Raw genomic sequence first — 27,813 nt, 5'->3', positions numbered from 1 at the left:
CTCTGAACGGATCATAACCAAAACAACTAAAATTTACAAAATGCTCACAAGCAAACTAGAGCGCTTCCCAAAGTCCCACATGCAATCACAGTTTAGAATCTGAAAGCAAAGAAAAATAAGAAGAACAGTGAGCTGGCCAGCCGAGTAAGTGATGAAACATTTCAAAATGGGTCAGAGTGTGCTAACACAACAAATCAAATGCATATCATTAACTAGGCAAAATCTTATACTTATCAAATATCAGAGAATAACAACTCTTTTTCTTTTCAAAAGCATACTTTTCATGAAATGATACTAATTCTAACATTTAGCTATGGCCACATGACTTAGTAGCATGGGTCGGATAACAGATATCTAATTAGATAATAGATAACAGATCCTCAAATAACCACTATTTCCAAAACTAGTTTTTTATATTGCAAGTTGATAGGACCAGTGTATTATCTCCATTGGCGGGCCAAATCAGATCATAGTCATTCTAAACATATAATTGTAAAAGTAATTTTCACATGATACCTTCAAAATTCATTTTCAACATGTCATGTGTTTAGAATAACTTTTTTTCAGAATATAAAATCCATTTTTAGTTCTTATATCATCTTTCGAGATAAAAAGTAACATGATTGGCTATCTAAATCAGACAAATGCAGAAATCATTAAACTACTTCATCAAGCAATATACGCTTTAATTTGCCAAAATTTTTGAGAAATCATACTGTAAAGAGTTAAGCAATATACGCTATAATTTACTTATGCTCTACTATCAAGAACCTCCTCATTTTAGGGCACTTATTATTTCTGTTTTTATCTCTAAGGCATCCTTGGATGCATTCTATCCAACGGTCACACAACGAGGAGGCTATTGCAGGCAATCTATGCTGCAAACAATATGGTAATATGCAGAACTCATATGGCCATTACTACAGTCGATCTATGCTGCCAGAGAATAGGCACATTCCACTGCAACTGACTTGTGATCGTCGTGCCTTTTTGTGACCTTCGTTTAGCCGGTAGAATAGGATCAGAGTAGGGCTCAAATTCAGGTTTGCTCTAATACCAAGAACCTCCTCATTTTGGGGCACTTATTATATATATATATATATATATATATATATATATATATATATATATATATATATATATATATATATATATATATATATATATATATATATATTTTATTTATGAGGCATCCTTGGATGCATCGGATCCAACAATCACGTTACGAGAAGGCTACTGTAGTCTGCAGGCAATTTATGCTACAACCGACATGGGGATGCATGGAACTCATGTGGCCATTCCTATAGGCCATCTTTGCTGCCAGGTAACAATTACAGGAAAATAAGTTTTTTCCGACATTTTTTATAGCCTTTGCCGACGCTTATAAGCGTCGGTAAAAAGACCGTCGACGCTAATGAAAGCGTCGCAAAAGCGTCGGTATAGCTTTACCGACGCCAAGTAAAGCGTCGGCGTATGGTGTTTTTCCGACGCAAACATGCATCGTCATAAACTAGAACTTGGGCATGGCGGATAGTGTCAGGATTTTTTCCAATGGTTATAGCTTTAACAGACGCCTTCACTACAATCGACCTGTAGCCATGGGTAAACCGGACACATGTCGCTCACAGGCCTTCTTTGGATTGCCCTTTGATGCCCTTCCTTGAACCTTCACCTCCTACTTGGTTCAAGATTAACATAGAAGGATCTATGTTCCCAAGTGGTTGGTTCATTGGCGGGATAGCGAAGGTGATTGTAGTATATTAGGAGACCTGAAGAATTTCAATAACATTTCTATTCATGATCTATCTGGGTCATATCATGTAAGGTTGCGAGTTGTATATATATGTGGCCTTTATGGTTGTTCTGAAATAAAAAAAAAACGTTGACATTTCCGATGATTATATAGGCTGCTTTTGCATGCCTAACAATGTGTGATTTCAAAATTTTAGTATTAAAATAATGATTATTATAATAATGATTAAACTTTAATAATACTATAACAAACAATAAAAAGTGTAATTTTAAAATTGATATTATTTAATAATATTTTATAACCTCGGCCCATTTAACAAGATACTCTGAATTTCGAGTAAAATTCCCCTTTCATCCACTTTACTACTGAGGTCCAACCGTGCCAGACATCGGCAGCACGTGACCCGTCTTGACCCTTCCAACGAGAGACAAAAATGGACCCACTGCGGGGCCCGTTCACGTGTTAGCGAAGGACAATGAGCCCAAAAAAGTTTGAACTCACACGCACAGTCTCATAAACAATCAAAACCACCATAGAAATATTCCGCACCATTCCACGGTCCACCACAGCCTCCAAACCAAACCCATCCCCCATCACCTCGCCACCCTCTCTCTCCCTCTCTCTTCTCTCTCCGAACTCCATGGCTTCCACTCTTCCTCACCTCCTCCTGCTCCTCTCTCTCCTCGCGCTCTCCCTCTCCACCCGAACCCCCACCCTCATCCAAAAGACGTGCAGCACCACAACCTACTACGACTTCTGCGTCTCTTCTCTCCAGTCCGACCCTGAGAGCCCCAAGGCCGACGTCAGGGGCCTCTCCACCATCGCCATCCACCTCGCTATCTCCAATGCCACCAACACCTCCTCCTACACCACCACCCTCGCCCGTTCCGCCGCCGACCCCTCGCTCCGGGCCGTCCTCCGGGAGTGCGCCGCCAAGTACAGCAACGCCGGCGAGGCGCTGCAATGGTCGCTCGACGCCTTGTCGACCGAGTCCTACGACTATGCCTTTGTCCACGTGAGCGCCGCCGCCGAGTATCCCAACGTCTGCCGTGTCTTGTTCCGGCAGTACCCCCGGCTGCCGTACCCGGTAGAGATGGCAAGGAGGGAGGAGGTGTTGGAGCACTTGTGCACCATAGCTTTGGAAATTATATCGCTTCTTGGCTGATATAGAAACATATATAAGTGCTCTAACTGGGCCTCATACATGGGTTTTCCTTCCTTGTATGGTCTATGGATTGGGTGGTCCTTTCAGCTTTTGTGGCTAGCCTCTTCGGCTTGTAAAGATAGGGTAGCCTTTGTCTTTCTCGGTTTAGAGGTTTCTATGCTTTAGAGAGGTTTGATGTCTTGGATGCTTAATGTCTACATGTTGGAGAAGTGCATTCTGTTCCTAAATGGCTCTAGGATGGCTTATTTGCTATGTTTGATTAACTAGTAATGAAATGCATGGTAGATGGAGTATGAAGAAGCTAGACTGTGGTTGCTGAAATATCCGAGCAGATAAATGTCTGAAATTAGGGAAACGTGGGAGTCCTTGAGGTGATTGCCCTTGTTTTTGGAAAATGGCTTCTTAATTTTTATTAATTGGCTCTCTCTCTCTCTCTCTCTCTCTCTCTATATATATATATATATATATATATTAAATTCATTAAGAATTTTGATATTAAATATGTTTGTGGAATTATTCCTCCTACAAAATCCCTTGCAGATCTTTCCTGCAAAATTTATCATCATACAGGTGGCTGGAATTTGTTTTAGTGAATCATGAACCGAACGTATGTGGCTGGAGAAGTATGTAGTCTAATTCCTTGAGATAACACATTGGCCATGCAATCAAGTTTTAATGCATGATTTAAGATATTCACTAGGGATGGGATATTGCGAGAGGGGGGGAAGGCTCAAATTGGTGAGGGGAATCATGCATGACATCTGGAGTACTACTTTTAAGGATTTCTTCCAGCTTGCTAGACCAACCCTTGCTTTTATTATTATTATTATTATTTTGGAAATCTTAACATTAAACATTGTAAATTTAAAATTAACCATGAGTTAAAACATAAATTTGAGTATTTAATATTAAAAATAATTTCAAGAAAGGTAAAAGATTGATTAAGAGATTGGATTGATATCTGTATTATATTCGCGGGTGTTGATATTGATATAGTGATATGTATTTCCAGCTAAGATAAAAATTAACCTTGACATATATGATCACTGATGTGATTTTCTTTGAGAAATCAAATAAAATACTTAGAATGAATTATGCTCGAGGACTATACTTAAGGAAATGAGCTTCAACAATCCTCTAAAAATGGAAACAAATTGTTATATCAACCTACTACACCACTTCTGATTGATAAATATATTAATTTTCCCTATAAATATATTTATTTTTCTCCTTAATGTCCATTGACCATGTCATGTCCCCTGTTTTGAATTGCAAAGATTGGGTGGACAAACACCTAAGATAGTATATTTTTTATTAGCTGCATCAAGAAAATTTTTCTTGACCTAACATATCAAAATTAGCCATAATATGCTTTGGTTTGTAAAGCAGTGTAATGGCCTTTAGTCTATGTCATTAATAAGTCTCTCTTAGTTTCTAAATAAAACTACCGAGGCTACGTTGAGGATATATTTGGTGGTTAGAGAATCCATGAAGAAGAGAGTATATTATTTTTCTTCAAGAATCTAAAAATAAATTCTTCACAATTATTAAAATAAATAAATAATTTTTTTAGAATAATAAATTTTCAGACATTTTCTTGTCACCAAGCACATTGTTGCCTTGATATCAGTCTAGATCCCCCCCCAGCCCCCTCTTTTTTCCCCTAAAAAGCCATCATAAGAAATTCACATGCATCACACGTGCACTGGTCTCGGTAGCAGTATTTTCATCTCAGTCCTCGGTTTCCCGCCTTTAAATAACCAACGCCGCGCCGTATCTTTCTCTTCCCAATTCCCAACCCTGTTTCTTTAGGGGCTCGTTTGGTTCGCGGGAAAAGAAGGGGGGAAAGTGTGATCAACGGGAAAGTAATGAGATGCCTCTTGTTTGGTTGGAGTTTTCAAAGGAGAGAGAAGGAAAAGTTGTATTCCCATGGGAATGTGATTCCCACATTTCATGGGAAAGTCTTTCCCATGAGAAACATGGGAAAGTTACTTTTCCATGAGGCGGGAATCACTCCATTTTTACTTTTTCCCAAAAAGTCCCTTCAGCATTAAAGAAGCATTAAAGAGGTATTAAAAACCTAATTTTTATTAAGGGCATAATAGGAATTATATATAACTTTCCTAGGAAAATGGATGGCCAACCAAACATAAGCACCTTGGAAATTTGTCACTTTCCCATGGTCAACCAAACATGCCAAAAGTACTTTCTTAGGCATCCTCTTCCTAGGAATTTGTTTTCCAGGAATCATATTCCTAGGAAGGAAAATACTTCCCGCGAACCAAACGAGCCCTAGGGTTCTTCGACGGAGAGAAGAGATTGGGGGAAAGAAAGAGAGAGAAACCTTAGGAAATCCAGTGGAAGATGAGAGGAGGGACGGTTCGTATCAACTGGCACGACACCCAGCCTGTCCTAACCCTAGATGTCCACCCCACAACTCGTCTTCTCGCCACCGGCGGGGCCAATCACGACATCAAGGTACAAATCTCTTCCTCCTCCTTGCTCTGACTTTACTCTGCTCTCGAAAAGATGGGATTTTGATCGATTCCAACAAATGCGCTTCACTAATCGTGCAACAATTGAGGTAATTGGGTGATTAGATGGATTTTATAGGTTCATTTTCCCTAATTGTTCACTGCCGGAGGCTACATTGGTTGTTTTCTCCCCCAACTTGGTTGGTCACGTGAAATGATGAAAAACCGAAAACATATGGTTATTTTTTTAAAAAAAATATTAGGCTCAACCTGCCACTGTTTCACCAGGAGTGATTCATTTAATCTACAATTTCGTAGTGTTTGGAATGGTGAAATATTTACAAGTAAATATATCAGTGCGAAGAGCTGGTGCAAAATGGTTGTGAAAGTTTAATAACTAAAAGTTTTAACTAGCGATTTGATCCTAGAAGACTGTTTGACTCGTTGACTGCATGTATTATGATGAATTAAATTGAATTGTAGCGATGAGACCAGGACTATATTTAAAGTATAACCTTTTTATCTTTGTAAAGATCCAGCAATCCTGTAATACTTATTCTCGATTCTCTTAAATTGTGAAATATAAAAGCTCCCAACTTTAACGTTGAACCAGAAAAGATGCCACCATGTTCATCAGGTTAAGGGCATAGTTACGAACTGTTTTGTACTGAGAGAGTTATGGCGACTTTTTTTTGTATGCCCAGTTTATCAAGATCTCTCTCTATGTGGTTACTTGTGGAGAACTTTTTGATTCATAATCTCCTTGTGATTGTTTTGATCCTCAAGTAAATATAATAAAAAACAAATATGAGTCATTAAAAAAAAAATGACACCCAAATGTGAGCTTCCATTTTAAGGGAAAACCTTGTTTTAAATGATAGTTTCTACCTCAAAAGTAACAATGTAGCTTGGGACTTGCCTTTCCCTTTTACGGTTCCTTTTATGTTTTCTGATATTTCAGCTTATAGTTCGTTCATATTTATATTGGTGAAAGAAAGGCTGCTTACTCTTGCTAAAATATTGCCATCATTTTTTTTAAATCTTTGATCAACACATTGTTATTTGTCCTATTGACCTTTTAATGGATGTGTTCATATTTTATCTGCAGCTTTGGGTTGTAACCTCAGATGAATCACAAAAGAAACTTCCAGCAGTTTCCTATCAAAACAGCCTTTCTTATCATAGTTCTGCTGTAAATGTTTTGCGGTTCTCTCTTTCTGGTGAGAAATTTCTGCTTGGCCTGCCTGATAGAATTCAAAATCTGGTTAACAACATTGTTATAGAGAATGAAGTTTCAAGCCAGAATGCTTAATATATATGTATGGAATTGTTTTTGTTAGTCAATCCTTTTCTGCAGTCTGCACAACTTTTGCATTTTCTTCTCAAAAAAGTAGTTTCCTTTTCTTTGGTTTAACAGATTCTGTGTACAATTTTATGCTTAGACCAAATAAATGCATATTATTGCAGTGGATGTATCTGCTCATGTGAGCCAACTTCAGAAAAAAATTGATGCACAAATATAGATCATGGTGTGTAATTATTGTATATGCTATGTTAAATTGTGTTGCAAAATTCTGATAGTTGTTATCATGTCTCCTTGTTCCATCACTATTGCTTCTCCCATTATTCAGTTACCTTTGCATAACAATGAAGATTGGCACATGAAAGGTTCAATAACTGTTATATGTGCGGTCTAGTTGTTCAATTGTATTTATAGCGCTCTAGAAGACCATATATACTTATTTGATTAAAAAGGGAATGTGTAGCACTAGAGAAATCAACGGGCTAGGTCAAGCCAAGGCCTTGGCATGGCGTTAAACCCCATTCTTGAGCCAGCCTGGCTCAAAACTGGACTGAGGATACCAGACTGCCAGACTGCCCGAGTCTGTGCATTTTATTGGGCTAGAATGGAATCAAATTGCGCCAGTAGGATTTTACAGCTTAAGTAAATCTTTGTGTGGAAATATTTTATGTGCTATAGTTAATTGTGTTGCAAAGTTCTGATGCTTGTTATCATGTCTTCTTGTTTCATCACAATTGCTTCTCCCATTATCCAGTTATCTTTGCATAATAATGAGGATGGGAATATGAAGGGTTTAATCATTGTGTCAATCTACCAAGATTTTTGATATGCATGGTCTGGTTGTTCAATTGTATTTATAGCACTCTAGAAGGCAATATGTACATATTCCATAAAAGGAGAATGTAAGCCAGGGCCTGATTTTGATGCGGTGTTAAACCCCATTCTTGAGGCCAACCTGTTTTTTTTTTAGTAAAAACGGCAAATTATATAGCTCTAAAGTGAGTACATCCTGCCAGATCACGAGAAAGTAAATAGTACAAAGAGGAGGGAATATCTCCTATAGATGTCTAAAGGAAGGCCAGCCTGGTTCAAAAACTGGACTAAGGGTGCCAGACCAATCGTGCCGGAATCTGTGCATTTTATTTGGCTAGCATGGGCTCAAATTGGGGCCAGCTGGATTTTACAGCCTGACACTTAAGTCCAGGCCTGAATTTTCTTTGTTCATTCCTGTAAGCCACTTTGGCTGGTTTGGCCCATGGATACCTAGTAAACAGATGTAAAAATTTACCATGCTAAGCAGTACAGTAATCCCAAAAGTTTTGCCAAATCCTAAAATTTTTCTAGTTCTTAATGTTAATATATTCATCTAATACTAGTGGCATGTGCATGTAACAGTACATATAATTTTTAAAACATTCATGAATTATGCATGATCTATCCATGAAATATTTGAGGACATGAATTGTTGCTGTCACCCATATTTTAATCTAGCCACAATACATGCATCCAATTGACATGCTATGATCCAAACAGCAGCAAGTATCTGTAATGCACAGGAGGAAGCAGGACGAGATGGTTGTAACTTCATGGTTTCAAGATATTTTGAGGATTATATATATCAAAAAAATAGTTGTGCATCCGGTATCTCATTGCTACATTATTTTTTTAATTTCTCTCTCTAAAAAAAAATGGATAAGTGTGCTAAGTTCAGGCAAGTACATAACAATCCAAGACCTTATCCAAAAAACTAGCCAAAAAGTATTATTTGGATTTTTTGGCCTTATATGCGTATTCAAGATATACTCAATATATAGTTGACGTGGGACTAAATACATGCCCTCATGGATGTTTATATACTATCTCTATTTAAATTCTAGCATCCTCACTAGGCTAAGGGTCAAATCCAATAACAAATATTATAAATCTAATTACAAATTAATACCACGATCAACACATTGTCGGCTCAAATAAGTGCGTGCTGCAGTCTTCTAGTCCACATGACTATGTTTTAAGTCCACTATGATACTTTTGTAATAACCTAGGACTTTATCTAAAAAAGTTAGTTTTAAGATATTATTTGGGTTTCTTTGCTATGTACAAGTACCCAAGATCTACATAGTATAGAGTTAATATAGGATTACACAAATGCTTGCACGAATCCTTACAAAATGCATTTAGTAAAAAAGGTACATTCGTGAAAATATCTAGTGACAGTTGTACAGTTTGCTGTTCGGTTTGCACAATGGTTTTGTTTAGATATAGGCCATTTAATTTCACTGCAAGTTCTTCGAAGCTATTAGATACCTGATCATACCACCATAGAATGTTTCCATTACGCATAGACAGTAGATACAAAAATTTCAGATATATTGTAGTTGTTGTGGGATCAACATAACTCCAATTCATGATGCATGGAATTTGTCAGGCATACAAAAGGGCTATCTTAAGTCCTTTTATGGTTTGTCTTTGGGGTTGATGATACCTATCAAAGACCAAAATGATACATGGAAAGTTACCTTTTTGCCTCCTCAGTCCTCTGCGCTCTAATTCTTCAATTTGTTTACATGCATGACTCGGCACAGATGAGGTGGTCTCCAGTCTAAAATGTACTTAGCCAGAAGTATTGAAATTTTGTATCTCATATATTCTGTTTCTCCAAATAATTAATCATATATATATATACCTCTTCTGAAAAACATCTTCCCTAACATTAAAATTGCAGTTACACTATCTTAGGCAGTCATTTGTTATGCCACTCCATTCAACAAGAAGTCCCAAGATCAATATTTATTTGTATGTGCTGGATCTGGATTAAAAAAAAAAGGAGCATCAATTAAATAACAATATATAATCCTAACATAGTCCACTTGGACGGCCTTGGGATGAAAACTTTGTAATAATGCAGTCATTGGTGATTCAGACTTCAGAGCAAGAGCACGTTAAACACTTGGGTACATTAAATCAAATCCTTTGCAGTAGAATGCAACTACAAAGGCATCTTATTTTAATTAAGTGAAGAAATTAGAAGAACACTCCACAAACACTCTCCATGCACTTCTTTTTTTTGATGAGAACTCCATGCACGTATTTGAACAGCCGATCCTTGTTACAGCAACGTATCGTCCCTCGGCAAGCAGTAGCAACCATGGATCCCTGCTAGCCCTTGTGGTCAAGAAGGTGGTGGTGCTTGGAGCCAATAGGAACTGCAGCATCTCCATCGCTTGTTTGAGGTGGCTGCAACCCTAGCTTGGTGCCCGAGGCTTCTTCGACCAATTCGTTCTTCTTCATCACTTCCTGAACTTTTATATCTTCGTCGACCGACATGGCCACCACTTGTTGGCCATGGGGGCCTGGGATGATGGTTTCGTGGACGTGGATGTTGTCCTCGACGTTCACAACTTCTGTCTCTTGAGCCATCTTCTTCTTCTTCTTCTTGAGGGAACAGCAGAGGGCTGCTACGAGGAATGCGAGGAAGAGCACGCTGCCGAGAGAGGCGAACACAATGATGATGACGGTGTGGTGGGGGATTGGTGAGGGAGGCGATGGTGGAGCGACGTGTGGTGGTGGTGGCGGTGGGATAAGTGGTGGCGAAATTGGTGGTGGCAAGGGGCGAGGAGGCGGTTTAGGAGGCGGAGAAGCTGGCGTTGTTGGAGGTGGAGCCATCTTTCGTGGCGGTGGCGGTGCGAGCTTCGAAGGTGAGGGTGGCGGCGGAGTGCGGGGAGGTGGTAGTGATGGTGCAGGTGGAGGCGGGGCGCGGCGAGGTGGCGGTGACGGTGTGGGTGGTGGCATCTTGGGTGCAGGCAGGGAGCGGCGAGGTGGTGGGGATGATGGTGCGGGTGGAGACACCTTTGGAGGAGGCGGGGAGGAGCGGTGAGGATGGAATGAAGGTGGTGTGGGTGGAGCCACTACCTTCGGAGGGAGTGGTGGGGGGAAGAACGGTGGAAAGCCAAAGCTCTGGGGAGAGGGGATGTTAGACATTGTGTTTCGAAGGGATTCAGCTGCTGAAGACAGGAGTTGGAGGGATGGAGAAGATGGGAACAGAGTGGGTATTTGTAGTGCAGGGATGGGATGGTGACTGTGTTAGGTTGCAAATGACTTGGCTCCCATGCTAAGGCTTTTAGAGGGTTACCTCCAAACAATGTGTTGCTTGGAATGAGGACTTTCTTGTTTGGTCCAGCAATTTTAGCAGCCTTGGAGTAGAGTTGACTTGGAGCTGGAGCATGCCCCTCTACTTAGAATCATCGAATTTTATTTCTTTAAAAAAAAAACACAAGGTCAATATGGGGATTTGCATGGGATTCCACCTAAACTCTCGATTGCCTGATCTGCAGGGATGAGTTGTAGGGCTTTGGAATGCCTACTCCTCCCCTTTGTCAGAAGAAAAAAAAAAAGCTTTTGTCAAAAAAAAAAGGGAAGAAAAAGTAGAATAAGTAGATGAGTTGTTGATTGCTAAAGAGCCGCGATGTCTGCATGCATAGGAAGAGAGAGTTCAGATTGTTTTGAGATCTATACAAAGCATAATCCAATAATTGATGCTGCATAAAAAAAAAATATTCATTCTTTCGTGCCAAGGATACGCACCTAAACCCATAAATGGGGTGAGATAGGGTCGGGTCTGGCCCTAGTCTGACCTAAACCTGGCTTAAATTAGATTTATTCTAAAATTTAGATTCAAATCCAACCCATCACTCAGTAGGGTTCAATTGGGTTTCATCTATTTTCACCTTATATCTGGTTCATGACTAAGTTTAAGACACTACACATAAACTTTTAGGCTAATTTCTATCATACTGAATTCAGCCCATTTGGGTTTCATTGGGTCAAGTGCAATTTTATGATATGATTGGGATCGGGTCTTAATTTGAGATTTATGCCGAACTCATGGCTCTTAAATTTTAATGTTTTTTAGGTCTAATTTGCATTTCTAGTAGGTTGATCCAAGTATGCCTGACTCTAGCATGGCAGACAAAATGTTAAAATCTCTTAAAATCTTAGTAGGCTTCGGCTCAAGTCACCCAACAACTTGTTGCTGTCTGTTTCATTATAATCAAATCTTTGAGGGTTTCGTTGATGATCTTTGAGTTAAAGATATATATTTTTCAAAGTTAAAACTTAAGGAATCAGAAAATAATTTATGCATGAATTAAAAAAAGTAATTTTATTGGCCAATGTAATTTTTTTTATTTCATTGAAATATATATATATATATATTCCTTTGCTTTCTTTTTTTTTTTCTTCTTTTTTCTTTCTTTTTCTTCTTATTTATCTTTTCTTTTTCTTTTCTTTTTTCTTCTCTTCTTTCCTTCTTCTTTTTTCTCCTTTATTCTCCTCTCGCGAGGCCGGCGGCGCCGAAAGGAGCCAGGCCATGGCGGCCGCGGGAGGAGGTCCGAGAGAAGGCCGGAAGGTGGCCAGCAGCGGCCGGCCAGCGACGCTTGCGACAGCCGCGCTTCTTCTCCTTTCTCTCTTCCCGTTAGGCCGGCGGCGTCGGAAGGGGCGAGGCTAGTGGCGTTGGAAGAGGGCCAGGCCGTGGCCGGCAGCGACCGCGGCTAGCCAGCGGTGCTTGTGGCAGCCGCGCTTTCCCTCCTTTCTTCTCCTCTCGTGAGGTTGGTGGCGCATGCGGTAGCCACGGCTGGCCGGTGGCGCATGCGAAATCCGCGGCTAGACAGCAGTGCCTGCGGCAGCCGTGCTTCCCCTCCTTTCTTCTCCTACCGTGAGGCCAGCGATGCCTGCGGCAACTGCGGCGGCCACGGAAGAGGGCCCAGGAGGGGGCTGGGCCATGGCTAGCTAGTGGCGCCTGCGGCAGCCGCGGCGAAAGCGACCCGGCCTCCCTTCTTCTTCTCTTCTTCTTTTCTTTTCATTTTCTCTTTAATTCCTTTATCTGTGACTCAAGGGAGAACTTCTCTCGTCGAAGTGCTCGAGAGAGGGCCAGGCCATGGCCAACATTGACCGTGGCTGGCCAGCGACGCTTGCGACAGCCACGGCAGCTGCAGCCTGGCCGTTGCGACGGACCCTCTTTTTCTTCCTCTTTTTTTGTGAGAATGAGGGGATTAGCACCTCCTCATTGTAGGAGCAGAGGCATTTTCGGTATTTTATTTAAAATAAAATGTTCTCAAGGATTAGAAAATAAATTTAGTGAAGTTGTTGGATCGAAGATTTAAGTTATGATCAACGGGGACTTTTTGTTATACGACGGTCTTATGGAGGATGGAAAATTAATTATCCGTATAAAAAATTATTTTGAATGGATTTTAGAAAGCCATGCAGCGAAACTCATTTTTCTATATACGAAGGAAACAACCGGGAAACTTCGCACGGTGGTATAGGTTGGGTATCCAGTATTCGGTATGTTTAAATTCACGAGGCCATGCACGTGGGATGGGAAAGGGCTTGCCACCAATTTTGTTAACCATTGGACGTGACTTACGCCACCTCTGCTTCCCCTTCTTTTAACTCTTAGAACTTTAAACTTTCATTTCAAGAGACAGGAGTCAGATCCGAGGAGACTAAACAGAGCTCAACCAGATTTATTGCATGATTGGCTGCGGCTGTGATGAAATCAATGCCCTCTGTTTTGTTTCTATATGTCATTTCATGTGATCATCACCGCCCATATTGGCACGTTCCATTATTAAATGGACCTTGTTGTCAATGCCCGACAAGCATATATATATATATATATATATATATATATTATGTTTCTTTCTAAGTTATAAAAAAATTGCATGCCTAAATCTTCTTAAAGAAAAGAAAAAAAAGGAGAATGCTTCCTGTAACAATTCTTTATTGCTTTTATGGTAATAGTTTCATTCTTTTGACAAAATTAAACAAATGCGTTATTCTCAATTTCCTGTGTCAGCTGATGATATATTGACATCTTTGGTCATAATATAGATGTTGAGATTCACTTCATCTAAGAGGTTCTTTAAGCCTTCAAGTCATTATAGAAAATAAAAACATCTAGACATTTTTGGAAGACCGGCTTATATCACTTTTTTCATAGATCTTTGTATATTACGTCTATTTAAGCCTTAGAATTCTCGTTAGGCTAAAGATCAAAATTTATTCAAATCCAAGCATAAGTGCTACAAATCCAATGTAGACCAGTGTATCAGTGTTCCCTAGTTCATGTAGGCTGTGAGCCGGATTCACTCTGATATCATTTGTATCAATCCAGAATCTCAATAAAAAAAGCTAGCCAGAAGATATTATTTGAGTTTCTTAGTTCCGTATAAGCATCTAAAATCTCTTCGGCAAATAGCCGATGTGGAATTAAATAAACTTCCGCATCACATAGAAACCTATACATACACACTTAACCATCCACGCGTATCTCTTGGGAAGAGTGGTTTGAAATGAAGAAAATAATAGAACAATTTAAGACTTTGAGGCACGTAAATCGCTATCTTTAAGGTGATATTTTCTCCTACTCAAATAAGTTTGCTAACGGGTTCAAGGCAAATCACCCCTAGGATACAACAAAGCCTTATGGAATTATGTAGATAGTAATTCTGAAGAAATTCCCAAAAACTCTTTAGGAATCTATTTAGAAGCTAAAAGGAAGAATAAAGGTTTGAAGATGGAAGGAAAGGGAGAAGATTGTTGATTCTGGTCATAAAGCTCTATATTTATAGAGTCCGAATAGATGCAAAGACACATTTCTGTAGTTACGTGATTTTTCAGTCCGTAGATACGTGACTCTTCAATCTATAAATACACGATTCTTCAGTTTAAACTGACGTCTAATACCAATGGTTGTCCCATAATAAAGAACTAGTGCAAAAGCATCTTTCTATATAAGTTACAAGACTTCAATTTAAAATTAAAGTCTATTCTATAGAGATACGAAGTTTCTTTGGAAAAATAACCGTAAACATTCGTTGGCCCCTTCCTCTCTCTTTTTATTCCTGAGAGGAGACCGTACACATCTGTTGTCCCTTTCTCTCTTTTTTCTTCCTTTCCTTTTTTTTAATTAAATATTACAATCCATCCAACAGTATCTACTAACGGCTAGCTCTTTGATGGATAAATAACTTATAACACTCATACATACCTGCATCGTAGACATGAAGATGCAACTTTATGTGTGGATAATGACTTAAAAGTTGTATGTAAATGGCTGCTTGGGTCATAGTTTAATGATGGAAAAAAGTTAAAAAGATGAGAATTGATCTTTTATCCATACATGACACATTACAGGCTTCCTGACATGCATGCAAATTTTATAGACTATATAGATAGTATTTATATAGTAATGTATTTAGGTTGCTTCTTAGTAGAGAGATTTTTAGGACTGAACAAAGTAAAAGACATCTCATGCTCTGATGTGGTGCTTCACACATAAATTTAGATCTAAATACTACATAATTGGTAAATCTATGTACATAATTGCTTCATATATGTATCACAACAGTAAAATTAGAAAAAGCCGACCCTTTTTTGCCGACGCTAGGGAAAAGCGTCGGCAAAATACTCTCCCGTGCCAAATTTTGTGACGCTTTTGGAGAGCGTGGAGGCTATTGAAGAATAAACGACGCTTAAAAGCGTCGTTTATTGTACTCTAGTGGGACGACGCTTATAAGCGTCGTCTAAGCGGTCGACCCCGACGCTAAATAGCGTCGTCAAAGGCTCAAAACCTCTCCCCTTCCATCCCCTGCCTTCTGATTATTGCGTGTCCAACGAGCCCCACCTCCCCCTTCGTCCTTTCCGTCTACAATATCTTCTCCGAGAAGCTATAGTCCACAGAGAGAAAGAGAGAGAGAGAGAGAGAGAGAGAGAGAGAGAGAGAATGGAGCTCCAAGGACCCTCCGAGCTCCGAGCTCGCAGAACCCAACCATGGCGAACACCACCTCGACCCTCCCCTCTCCCCCCTGCGCTTCCCCTCGGACGATGTCGACAGCTTCTGCTCCACTCCCTACGTCAGCGCCCCCTCCAGCCCCGGCCGCGGCGGCGTCGCCGGTGGTTACTTCTTTAGCGCCCCCACCAGCCCCATGCACTTCATCCTCTCCTCCGCCGGCGGCGGCGGAGGCCGCTTCCCTTCCGACTCCCCCGACGCCTCCGTCGCCGGCTCCTTCGAGTTCGAATTCTCCGCCCGATTCCCCTCTGCTGCCGCCTTCGCCACCGGATCCATGACCTCCGCCGACGAGCTCTTCCTTAACGGCCAGATCCGCCCCATGAAGCTCTGCTCCCACCTCCAGCGGCCCCAGGTCCTCGCCCTCCTCCTCGATCTCAACGAAGAAGAAGACGACGACGATGAATCCGAGCGTCACCCGCCGGAAATGGCCGCGAGGGGGCAGGATCTAAAGCTCCGGAGCCGATCGATTCGCCGGAGGGCCAGATCCCATTCCCCGCTTCGGAACGCGCCAATCCAAATCCAAGTCCAAACCTCCGCCGCCGATTCCTCCTCCCTCCGCCTCGGCCGCCGCTGCTGCCGACTCCTCTTCCTCCGCCAATCCTCCGCCTGCCGCCGCGATCTCGGGGGCGGAGAAGGCGAAATCGAAGGATCCATCGCCACTGGTCGGCCGGTCTTCAAAGAGAACGGTGGCGAAGCCGAAGCCGGTGAACTGGGTGGGAGGCTTCCCAGCAAGCGTTAATTTTTTTTTTTTTTTAAAAATGCCATTGCCGACGCTTTTAAGCGTCGGAGGCTTATAAAAGGAACGACGCTTAAAAGCGTCGGCATAGACCGACAACGCTTTTTTGACGCGTCGGGTTAAATCCGATCCACGCCCACCTGCCCGACGTCTGACCCACGCTTTGCGATGCGTGGGCAGGAAATTAGCCGACGCTTAAAAGCGTCGGGAGAGACCAAAAAAAGCGTCGGGAGATACCCTTTCTTTTGTAGTGTATGTATGTATGTATGTATGTATGTACATATATATGTGTATACACACATATATGTATATATGTACGTACGCATATGTACTGTGGAGGTGTGTGTGTATTCACCTATGAATATGAAAAGAAAATGAAGAATACACTCTTCCTTCTTGGATATACATTACATACATACATTCATACATACATACATGAGATTATCCTATATGTATATCGGTATGCATTCACAGATATAACGTAATTAACATTGTATGAAACATAATTAATATTGCACGAAGATAAGAAGCAAATGCTCAAATATCAATAAAAGCTGCTAGCTGGAGAAAGGTAAATCTGTGAATTATGAGTTCCTGACCCAGCTTTTGGTATGATCCTTCCATTAGCGGAACATCAGTCTGTATTTTCATTTACATCTCCATGCCTGCATTCATGCACGCATGCATAGACATACATAACATGCAACCCATATAAACATATTTCTACATGCATACGCAACGTAAGATCTTTATTTTTAAGAAATAAAGCAAAGTTTGTGCATAAAATACTAAGGCAGCTTGATATATTGAATTGTGTAAATTGCTTCTCTGGGGAAAATTTCATCTTGGAACAAGCGGGTGTTTGTTTGTGTGCGCATGCTCACCATCATCATTTCAATGGTTGGCTACATCGATGGTTTCTTTTGTTTTCTTTCCCGGGGAAGAACTCTCCTCAACAAACTTCCAACATAGACTTCATTACTTGTGAAAAAAAATCATTCACGCCGTATTTTATACGCTCATAAGAATCGAAACAATCATACATAGACATGATCCACGGTAACAGTTATCATCATTCGATGGCCACCTAGTCAACCAAATTGTAACCGGCTGGTTTCACATGTCCACAAAAAATTAACACACCCCCTAAATAGGAAGACAAAAGAAAAGAAAATTTGATGATCAAATAGCATCTTCATATACACTTTCTATCTACCACTACATCCAACACATTATTTCTCATATCAATCTCTACTATATAGGATAGCTACACCCCATAAACAAGCATAACATAGAATTTTCCACTACACTTTGCTTGAAGCCACCATTAGTCCATGAATGCTAATTATCTCTACGATCTCAGTTCATCCGGTGGCCGCTGGGACCATCGAAACCAAACCCTAATTCAGGAGGAGCTCCCATGGTGGAGGAGGAAGATGAGGCATGAGGGTTCCACCTCACAGGCCAGTCCATGGAGCTGGCTGGATGGCCGGCGATAACTTGTGCGATATGTGGTGGTGGGGAGCTGGATTGGAGCTCGTGCACCTGCCTCTTGAGGAACTTGACGTACCGTATCGCCTCATCGAGCATCGATGCAGTGTCCATCTTTGTGCCCCCCGGGACCAGCCGCTGGAGGATCCTGATCCTCTCGCTGATCCTCTCCCTCCGGTGGCGGGCGGCGATGCTCTGCGGGTCGTCGCTGATCCGTACATTCCGTCGCTGGGGCTTCTTGATCGTCGAGGGGTCGATGTCCACCGGCTGCATGGATGCGATCTTGTACATCATCTCCTTCATTGCTCCCAACCTTTCCTCTTCATCCTCCTCATGCTCTCCTCCTTCCACGTTGCTTTGGACTTCCATTTGGGCTGCTGCAGGTAAGCTTGGAGAAGGGACATGAGCCTGAAATGGATCGATGGGATGGATCAATTCCAAGGGAGCATGATCAAACAGGAGATGGTTCCCCATAGTCCTCTCAAGATCCCAAGAGCTGCTGGTGCTAGCGTTGTTGGTCATATTATCCATAGCTATGTAGGTGGTGGGGGCTTCGTACAAGGCAAAAATAAAGATAGGAGGGAGGAGAGTAGAGAGAGATATAGGTGGGGGGAGAGGGCACTCGTTCCACGAATCCTTACAAAGGGGACTACTTAAATAAACCAAAAGAGAACAAAGTTATTACACTGAAGATAAGGTTAGGGGATGAATCCAAAACCTACTTTACCGCAAGGAGCAAACTGCAGTTTCCTGCAAACCTCCTCAAGAAAACCCGCATTATCATCTCTTCCGTCAATCCCTGTGGTACAAATTTGAAGCATGCACCAACTTTGGGATGGTTTCATACGTGGCCCATCACTCCAAAAATATATATATATTTTTTGGTACATCGGCTATTCACACGGATGTGAGTGTAGCCCATAAAATCAGAAAGAAGCAGAAAATACAAAAATAACAGTACATAATTGTGTCCCTCCCAGACGATATCTCTGGAGTGTTGGGTCGCATAAAAAGCTACCAAATTTGCAGCACTATTGGCCTCCCTGTATATAGTAGAAATCCGAAATACAGTGCATTCATCTAAAAGACGGCGAATGTCGTGGATCAACCGCATCTCTCCGACAGACCGCCTGAGATTCTGAATCTCCTGATCCCTCTGGAAATACTCTTTGGGTTGGAAAGATGGAGTTGCCTAGTGCGCTTCCAAATATACTGTATTTTGATCATTTTGAATGTCATTTTAATAATAAAAAAGGGTTAGGAATTGGGACTTGGGAAGGATGGTAAAAGAGAGGCTTTAATATTATTGCACCGAGACATTGACAGCGGGTGTGGGACGTTATATATATTTTCGGTTTACTGAATTGGGTATGGTGATGGCATTAAAAAAACGATGTGGTAGGGAAAGACTGGGAAGGAAGGTTACAGCTGTTCTCCTCGTGAGGGATTGCAGGCTTTCACACATCCCTAGAGCTCAAAGCTCTCTCCCACCCTCTTTCTTGTGGGTGCATGACGAAGGCTAGCATTGAATTCCTAGGGTTGCCACTTTAACCATCGAACTCCTCCGGCCTCAAAGTCCACGAGGAATCGTTCGAGCTAGGTGGAGCCCCTTTGGATGAAAGGTAATGACTTTATCACGACTTTAGGCAATGCGTGCCTCTTCGTAAAGTTATTTGGTGGGTGGATAGGAGGATTTATATAGTTTTTTCAATGTTTGGATTGCTCAAGTCACGTCTCATTATACCATCAAATTGCTTGCGTACGTGCATCCAAATTAAAACTAACTACTTTTTAAGGGAAAAGATTGCATCAAAACCTAATTGTGAGCTGCGCTGTGAATCGAGTATAAAATCTATCCTCAACTACAATACTAGTCTTAAATTGCATCGAAATTTAATTGTGAGACATGTTGTGAATCGAGAATAGAATCTATTCTCAACTACATTACTACTCTTATACTCTCTCTCACACACAAACGTTTATAATTCAATCTTTTTAATATATTGCCAATGTCATTTCAAAACAAAAATTGCTTGAGGCCTTTAGCAATAAAAAATTATCAAGTGAGAATCTAGGAAACAATTCCAGTTTTTATGCATCACATCCCATCATCTCACAATGGAGAATACCTACAAAACTGTACCAGATAACAATGAATCAGATTTATAATAGGGTGCAAAAAGACAAAAGTTCCCGAGGGGATAAAGATGAATTTTTCCCCCTCTTCGTTTTAGTGTGACATCATCGACGTGGAAGAATCTTTGAAAATAAGAAGCCATCATAAGATTGGGTCACATGCTCATATATTAGATTATCGAAATTTCAAAACTTAAAGCTGTCAAATTAAGTAGCGTCCATGAGAAAAGAAGAAAATCCTGGAAAAGAAATGTGACATCGTTGTTAGGACTATTACCGGAGATCATTGCACATGAAAGATCTTTATGATTAATTATATTGTAAGTTATGATGCGAGCAAGAGACTTGTCAAGTATTCCAATATCATGAGAATAATGTAACTTTTCATGCACAAGCTTGTCTGATCAGTTGAGAGGGCTAGTTTTCCATTCATACTAATTAGAAATGAGGTTACATAACCAATTGAATGTACTTTCTCAACTCCAATCAGGCAATCACAGCCTAAGTTATGCATACAAATGCTTTCACGCTATTGGATTAGTACATCTCTGAATCAGTAATTATTGATGTAATTAGAGGGGTTTTCTTCATCAAATAACACTGCAAACTAAGCTATTTCAGTATCAGATGTCTGTCAAATGACAACTTCTAGAACATTATTTTTTAATAGACTTGGCAGAATTTGGCCTTTTCTAAAGTGTATGCATGTGTTCTCTTTAGGGGGAAAAAATGCTAAGAGTTTTTTTTTTTCCTCTGTGCTGTTTTCATTATTTAGAAGAGCTCCGTGCTATTGATAGCTTACTACTGCTCATTGAAATCAGATAGCGGGCTTTAGAGGTAGGTCATGCAAATATATAAATTTAATTGTAATTTAAAAGGTCTAAATTTTAACACCTGATGCTACTAATTAGCTGAGCGCATCCATGTCCTCTAAATATGACAATCTTGCAAGATCGATAGAGTCAATCTCTGAATTTTAGCATATCGAGAGAGAGAGAGAGAGAGAGAGAGAGAGAGAGAGAGAGAGAGAGAGAGAGAGAGTTTGTCAAATATAAGATGAGCTTGTTGAATTATACGAAATTTTAGTATATTACATTTTGGTGTGGTAGGTGAATCCTAAAAGTCATATGAAATAAATAAATATATGGAGTCATTTTCTAAGTCGTGTGAGGAAGTCAAAAAGTCATTTCCATATTGGTTCTTAGTGAAAGGTGCCATAACTTCATATTTTTATTAAAAAAGCAGTCTAGAAAAATTATTATGTCAATATATATATATATATATAAGGATATGATATAAATTCTATGCATTGGGGCCATATTTTGGGTGAAGTTCGTGAATGTCTCTTGAAGTTCTAGGCAGTTTTTCACATGGTGACTCTTAAAGTCTTGTATTGTGTCCCTTAGTGATGAACTTATGTAAAGATATTTGAAGGGTCATATTGTATCTATATAAACCCTTTCTACTCAACCATTTTAGGCGCTACCAAAAATTGAATGGAAAAATATTAGTGTGTTTCTCCATCATCCTACCTTACTCTCTACCTCAATACGACTAGTGTCCTATTTCACTTCTGTTGCCACCAACAGAGATTATGAAGTGTGACTAACTATGTATGCCCTAGTAGAGAGTGGAGAACCCTTTAAAACAAGCTATCATCGTCCCAAAGAAGTTATTTTCTCTCCTCGACCGAGAAGACGATTTGATCTCTGTGAACCTCACTAGACCTTACCAAGCTTCTGTCTCTCTCTCTCACTCGCTCGCTCGCTCGATCGCTCACGTGCATGTGCTCGGTTGCTCGACTATTACACATTCACTTGCTCTTACACTGATACAAAAGCACCCTTACACCGAAGCTATAAACTTACAAAGGCATCAAGGATCCCACTAACTTCAATGGAATCCACATGATTAGGGACTGGCTAAAGATTTCTGCATCTGAAGCATGGTTGATTCCCACATATCAGTTAATTATTCCTAGCACTCACGAGCACACTTTATAGAACGCTAGGATTCAGTGAAAGAAATGTGTAGGCTTGCGTAGCTTTCTCTAATCCCTCGACTTTACCAGGACCTTTCCTTGTTAAGGAAGGACGAGTTCCAAGATGGAGTAAATCAAATCTCACCACATTCACTCGCATCACGAGAGGAAAAAGATGCAAACAAAGGTGGTCTTTGATCGTGACCCGGGAGAGAAAAATAGACCAAGGGCACTGAATTGAATGCTCTTCTCGAGTGCCCAAAAGAAATGGTATGAGATGGTAGCTTTCAAGTTTACCAAATGGAAGAAGGAAAAGGGGAGGCAGGCCAAGTTTTCCTGTGATAGGTTTGGCAGTGGCTTTTAGATAACTCCCACATGACAAGAGCAATGCACCCAAAGAGGGAAGAGATGGATTTAATGCAGACACAATCGGCACGTTGATTATTGAAAAATTTTAAAATAGAAAAAAAAATCGAAAGATGTCTGATAAGAGTTGAGCTAGGGACTCAATGGACGTACATGTCTTCCTGAGTTACTTAAGTAATGAGCTTGCCTGCGATTGGACATGGTGGCTGAGTCTGGAGCACGGAGCCTATCATACTTAAAGCGCCTGCATGTTGGGAGAAGATCGACTGCATTATTCGTTCCAAAACCCGTATACGAATGTTACTTCCACCATGTTAAAACTACATGCGAGTAAAATATTACCTGCATGCAACATGTGTGGTTCGTGTATATTCGTGCATGCACACGTGTGTGCATGTGTATCTACGTACGTATATGTGTGTGTATATGTTGTGACTGATCTCAATGACATCGAAGAAGAACAAAGAGATTCGAAAAAATTGAGAGAAAAAGAAAAATTGCATAAACGGATACTGATATTCCTAGATTTCTTAGATTCAGATTGGGATATCCATATAACAAGTTACACTACTAACGTGGTTACCCGGATCAACGGATCCACCTAGTTCGAAGTTCTTCTATTTTTTGAAGACGAATCAATCTCGGTATCCCTTCTCTTTGTTTCGTCCTTTTTCGAGAATATACGTGGCCATCTAGAGTTCCAACTTCCTCTCCAATTCCTCCTTACTGCCTGGCGATTGGCAACCAGCGATGGCTGTGAGACAAGCACCATAGTTCCCATCGATTAGCAGCCATGATATTGGCAATTGATTTGGGAAGAAGGGTTCAATCTAAAAAAAGTTCTTGATCTCCCTGGCTCCAACACCATATCAAGTGTCAATTCTACTACACGCCTAACTTTCCCTCTAGAAGGAACCTCAAAGCCACCGATCTCAGTAAGTCTTATCCTCTTTTCTTCACCCCACTACAATCTTCTCTATATTTTGCTATCGTCTTAATCTGCTGATATATCTCCCCTTTCCATTCAAATATTGTCTCTGGAAAGGTTATGCAGCCCGAATCTATGAAGATTGGCGATTATTTGGCCAGATCTCTAACCCTCAACCTAACCCTAATACCATTCAAGCTAAATAAGCAGTTTTATGCTCAGATTCGTAACATAAATAGAAATATTTTTTTCTATTGTGATTTGGATACTTGAGTTCTGGTTCTTCGTTTTCTTCGTTTCAATCAATTATAATTTAAATCCTTGCTGTTTTTTATTGGATTTTATGGATTTGAAAATAATATTTTGTTCTCCTTATAATAATTGTGTTGTTGTGATGAAGTCACAATATACGAGCTCTAGTGAGGAAGTAAATATATATTTATTACTTTTTTGAATGATTATTATTTAAGAATATTCATGTTGTCTTAATTGACCTTTTTACTTTATTATTTTTATATTTAGGTACTTCTATTACTAGTATGGATGAGTATGTATGCATTCATATTAACTAAGGAGAGAGAGTGCTTGTGATCATTTGGATTCTCAATATATGGTATCTATTATCTCATTTTCCCAATAAATCAGACTTTTATTATCTATTTCTTGCTTTCAATAGAGTTTTAGATTATGATTATCATCTCTTTCTTGCATTAGTACTTGCTAAAATTGAAATTTTCATTAAATCTATTCTTTATGAATATGTCATTATAGCTTTTGTTTTTTCATTAATTTTACCTTCTTGCTTTTAAGCAATTTTTCATTGATTATAATTTCTTGCTTCAATTAATGCTTATTAAAATTATATTTTTTTATTGAATCTATTCTTTATGATCAAGCCATAGTTGGTTATTTCCATCATTAAATTTTGGTCAAAATATGATTATTATCCAAAATAGTGTCTAATTTATATCCTTATTCAGGTAAAAAAATATAGATATTCTTAATATCTAATTTGGATCCATATCTATTTAGAACAAATATGAATATTAATTTTGATATCCATTTAATATCTATATCCATATTTATATCAAGTGAAAAATATTGATACAAATATGGATACGCCAATATTTGATTTGTATTTGATCCGTTTTCAGTCCTATCCAGGTGCCTTGACTTATAAGAACTTCCACCACTATCATATTACCATTCAAAGAAGATAGATTTAGATAAAAATAGTGGTGCAGCTTGGGCTATAATAGTAAAAATCTAAGTTAACACTATTTTTAAGATAGAAATCAACTGAAACGTAAGCTAAGATAAAATAAAATTCAGTATTAAGTTGGATATTAAAGCATCTTGCTACAAATTAATACAATTCTATTTATTTATACTAAAATATAAAAATTGCTGATTCTGATGGTTGCTACCTATGTTTGGCACCCACTCTTAGCGGTTTTGATAACTGACACCCGTTATCCTTCAAGAACTTCACATTCGTCAGCATGATTGCTCCACACTATCATATCAATAATCTTATCTTGTCAACCTTGGCTTATCCAACATGGCTTATATTGGTTGCTTCTCTTTACTTCAGCCTGTAATACAGTCTTTTGCACTTAAAAAATATCTTGGAAACCAATCTATTCACCTCGGTCTATTCCTTCTACCGGCCATTTGGGAAATGCATATGTTTTGGTTCAAAACCTTGGAAGTCTTATCTGAATCTTATTCAAGGCTGCCACAATTATAGTGATCCTTGGATGTAAAGATATGGGATAAACAATGTGCCCGACATCCTATTAGTTGTCGGTCTAGCGGATAATGGTATGTACTGAATACTATATCTGTTGCCATAAGTAAGCATTCAAGAGTCATCCTCTTTCTTTAAGGATTGTCTACATAGCTTAATGAAATAGCTCACTCAAATTAGGCCACTTCCCAAAGCACCATAATCAATTAGATTCCTTTTAGACATGATGTTGTGCGGTGCCAAAACATTTTTAAAGAGCCTAAGGGGTTCATCTTCCATTGTTGCTTCTAGTAATTCTTGTTTCCTTTGCCTTTCTTAAGCTCGTTCATCCTCTACAACAAAATAAGCCAAGATCAAGTCTCCCTTCATGCTCTTTCCCAAGATAATCGAGAAGAATTAGAATACTCTAGGGTTCTACAATTGGTAGACCCTCAAGTACTGATCTAAAAAGCTTTTGGCCTTTGTTTGTTAGGTCCTATCTTATGGTCTTCAATATCTCAATCTATTTCTTCTATTTTTCTGTGCCACCCAAAGAAAACCTTCCTTGTGAAAGGCTAGAATTAAAACCTCAATCTGAAAAAATCCCAATTACCATTCGCTATGGCCTCTCCAATATGATCTTTAAAACTGATAGGTTGACTATCTCTCCTAGCTAAAATCATCTGTTTCGTAGAAGAACGGCCTCTCTAACATATCTTAACCTTTTTCAGTTGCTATTCTAAGTGCCTAATATGTCCCCAAAAGTGACTGAAGCTATGAGACTTCTATGAAGAGACTTTTTAGTACCCAAAGATCTCCACATTGGCTCAATTATTGATAGATTGGTCAACAGTAAATGCTCTACTGAGCACTGCTCTCTCAGCTTTTTTGCTCTCCAGTTCGTCTAATCGAAAGCATCCCTTGTCTATCCCTTTATTCTCTAAATGCCACATTTGTTGATCGGCTCTTCATTTTTGAGATGTATCAACTTGAGTTAGTAGATTTCTTATATGAACAACTATATCTGGACTGTCACTATCCCCTTTAACCTTCGGCCTAACATGATCGAAGATTGTTTAGATTGATGGGATGCTCACATAAGCAACATTCAGTATAAGCATGCCACCACTAGTCTAGCCTGCATTGACATTATCTTTCTCGATTCAACACCTGACATGGCCTTCGGTTCACAACCGACTGATAGTAAGTTCCTGACACCTAAAAGCAAGACTTCAGCTCTAATTAAGGCCAAAGGTATATATAGCCATTTAATCGAGTTGAGTAGCATGGATCTAGATGCCTTGACCTTCGAGGACTTCCACCACCATCATACCATCATTGGAAGAAGATGGATTTGGATAATAATAGATGTGTTTGTAGGCTACGATATTAGAAATCTAAGTTAATACTACTTCTAAGGTAAAAATTTATTATAAATTAAGCTAAAATAAAATAATATTCATTGATAAGTTAGATGTCAAAGAGTCTTTTTATAAAATACAGTTTTAATAAAATATAATAACTGTCCTCCACTCTAAGAGGTTCTCGTAACTGATACCAATTATCCTTCCACTACTCCACATTCGTCAACATAATTTCTCTACACTAACTATATGACTGATAATCATATCTTGTCAGTTTTGGCTTTTGACATGGCTTATATTGGTTGTTACTCTTTACTTCAGCCTATAACATGGTCTTCTATACTTTGAAATATCTTGGAGATTGATTCATTCATCTTGGTCTATTTCTTCTACCGGTCATTTGGGCAAATATATATGCTTGGGCTCAAAATCTTGGGGGCCCTATGTAATTTTACTTCAAGGCTATCACATGTACAATGATCCTTGGATGTGAAGATGTGATGTAAATACGTGCTTTGCTAAGAAGTAAAGCAAGATCCCCATAGAATACGGAAGGAAGGCCAGATCTCTTTCAATGCGGAATATCCTTTGAGTTGTGGCAGAAGATGTGTGGTAGAAGCATAGGGCTCAAGAGGAATCCAAAACGGGTACCCTCCTCTACCGAGGCCAACAAGGCTGCTTCAATAAGTGGGCAACAATTGGTCAGCAAATTTCGGACTGTCATTACGAGATTTTTCTTTTACAAGTCCCGAGAGATGATGATATGATATCGCCCGATGAGATATATGGTGCATTATTTACACCACATCTTAACAACCTAACTAGCGGCCGTGAGCAAGCACCATGCGGACAAGATTAGGAGTCAAAGCAGATGGAATCATGTGACCTTCGCTAGATTTAATAAAATTCGGTTGCAATTAATGAAAAATCTCATTAAGTGTAGAAGCATAGACCAATGAAGTAGAATTCAGCTATGATATTAATAAGCAGATTGAAAGACCACGACTTGAACATGATCAACCCAGATGTATGGGTATGAGTCATAGGTCAAAAATTGGTGGATCGTAATGTGGTTGTAGTTGTACTATATGTGGGATCATAGGAGCAAACCTTCAAAACTGTTGAGGATCGTGGTGACGTGGTAGTTACAAAGATCAAAGGTTGTTTTATAGTTATTGTATTATGTAAAAATGAGTAGATTTGTACTCTATAAAAGACCTTTTGGCATCCAATATATTAATGAATTCTATTTTATACTAGTTTATTTTATCTTGTACTTTAGTTACCAGTACAACTCTTCTTTAAAAGTAGTGTTAATTTAGATTTCTTCTATCACAATCCAGGCTATGACCTATCCCAATCTATTTTTCTTGAACGGTAGTGTGATGGTGACAAGAATTCTTGAAGGTCAAAGTATCTAGACCTACACTACTCTCATATCCTTCTTTTAGTTATCCTCTTTCCGTCTGCTTTAACATCAATAGCATGTATACCCGCGCACGTATCTATATATTAGTCTTGCTATTGACTTGTTAA

The 27,813-nt window shown here is 39.5% G+C and overlaps 3 protein-coding genes across 3 annotated transcripts; 1 reads left to right on the top strand and 2 right to left on the bottom strand.

Annotated features, from left to right (window-relative positions):
- The first annotated feature begins 2,230 nt into the window (after window positions 1–2,230).
- LOC103717185 (cell wall / vacuolar inhibitor of fructosidase 2-like) lies at window positions 2,231–3,390 on the top strand. The gene has a single exon (XM_008805474.6). The coding sequence runs from the start codon at window positions 2,394–2,396 to the stop codon at window positions 2,916–2,918; it is 525 nt and encodes a 174-aa protein (XP_008803696.1). The 5' UTR covers window positions 2,231–2,393; the 3' UTR covers window positions 2,919–3,390.
- Window positions 3,391–9,649: 6,259 nt separating this feature from the next.
- On the bottom strand, window positions 9,650–10,751 carry LOC149751612 (uncharacterized). The gene has a single exon (XM_089926411.1). It carries the CDS (start codon window positions 10,671–10,673, stop codon window positions 9,852–9,854), a length of 822 nt encoding a protein of 273 aa, XP_089782537.1. The 5' UTR covers window positions 10,674–10,751; the 3' UTR covers window positions 9,650–9,851.
- Window positions 10,752–17,427: 6,676 nt separating this feature from the next.
- On the bottom strand, window positions 17,428–18,382 carry LOC149751611 (uncharacterized). Its single transcript, XM_089926387.1, has one exon. It carries the CDS (start codon window positions 18,302–18,304, stop codon window positions 17,642–17,644), a length of 663 nt encoding a protein of 220 aa, XP_089782513.1. The 5' UTR covers window positions 18,305–18,382; the 3' UTR covers window positions 17,428–17,641.
- Window positions 18,383–27,813: the final 9,431 nt, after the last annotated feature.

The sequence above is a fragment of the Phoenix dactylifera genome, chromosome 11, assembly GCF_051530095.1.
Source record: "Phoenix dactylifera cultivar Ajwa chromosome 11, Ajwa_hap1_PhDact_Kaust_v1.1, whole genome shotgun sequence".
NCBI lineage: Eukaryota > Viridiplantae > Streptophyta > Magnoliopsida > Arecales > Arecaceae > Phoenix > Phoenix dactylifera.
This window is presented reverse-complemented; position numbering and strand designations above follow the sequence as displayed.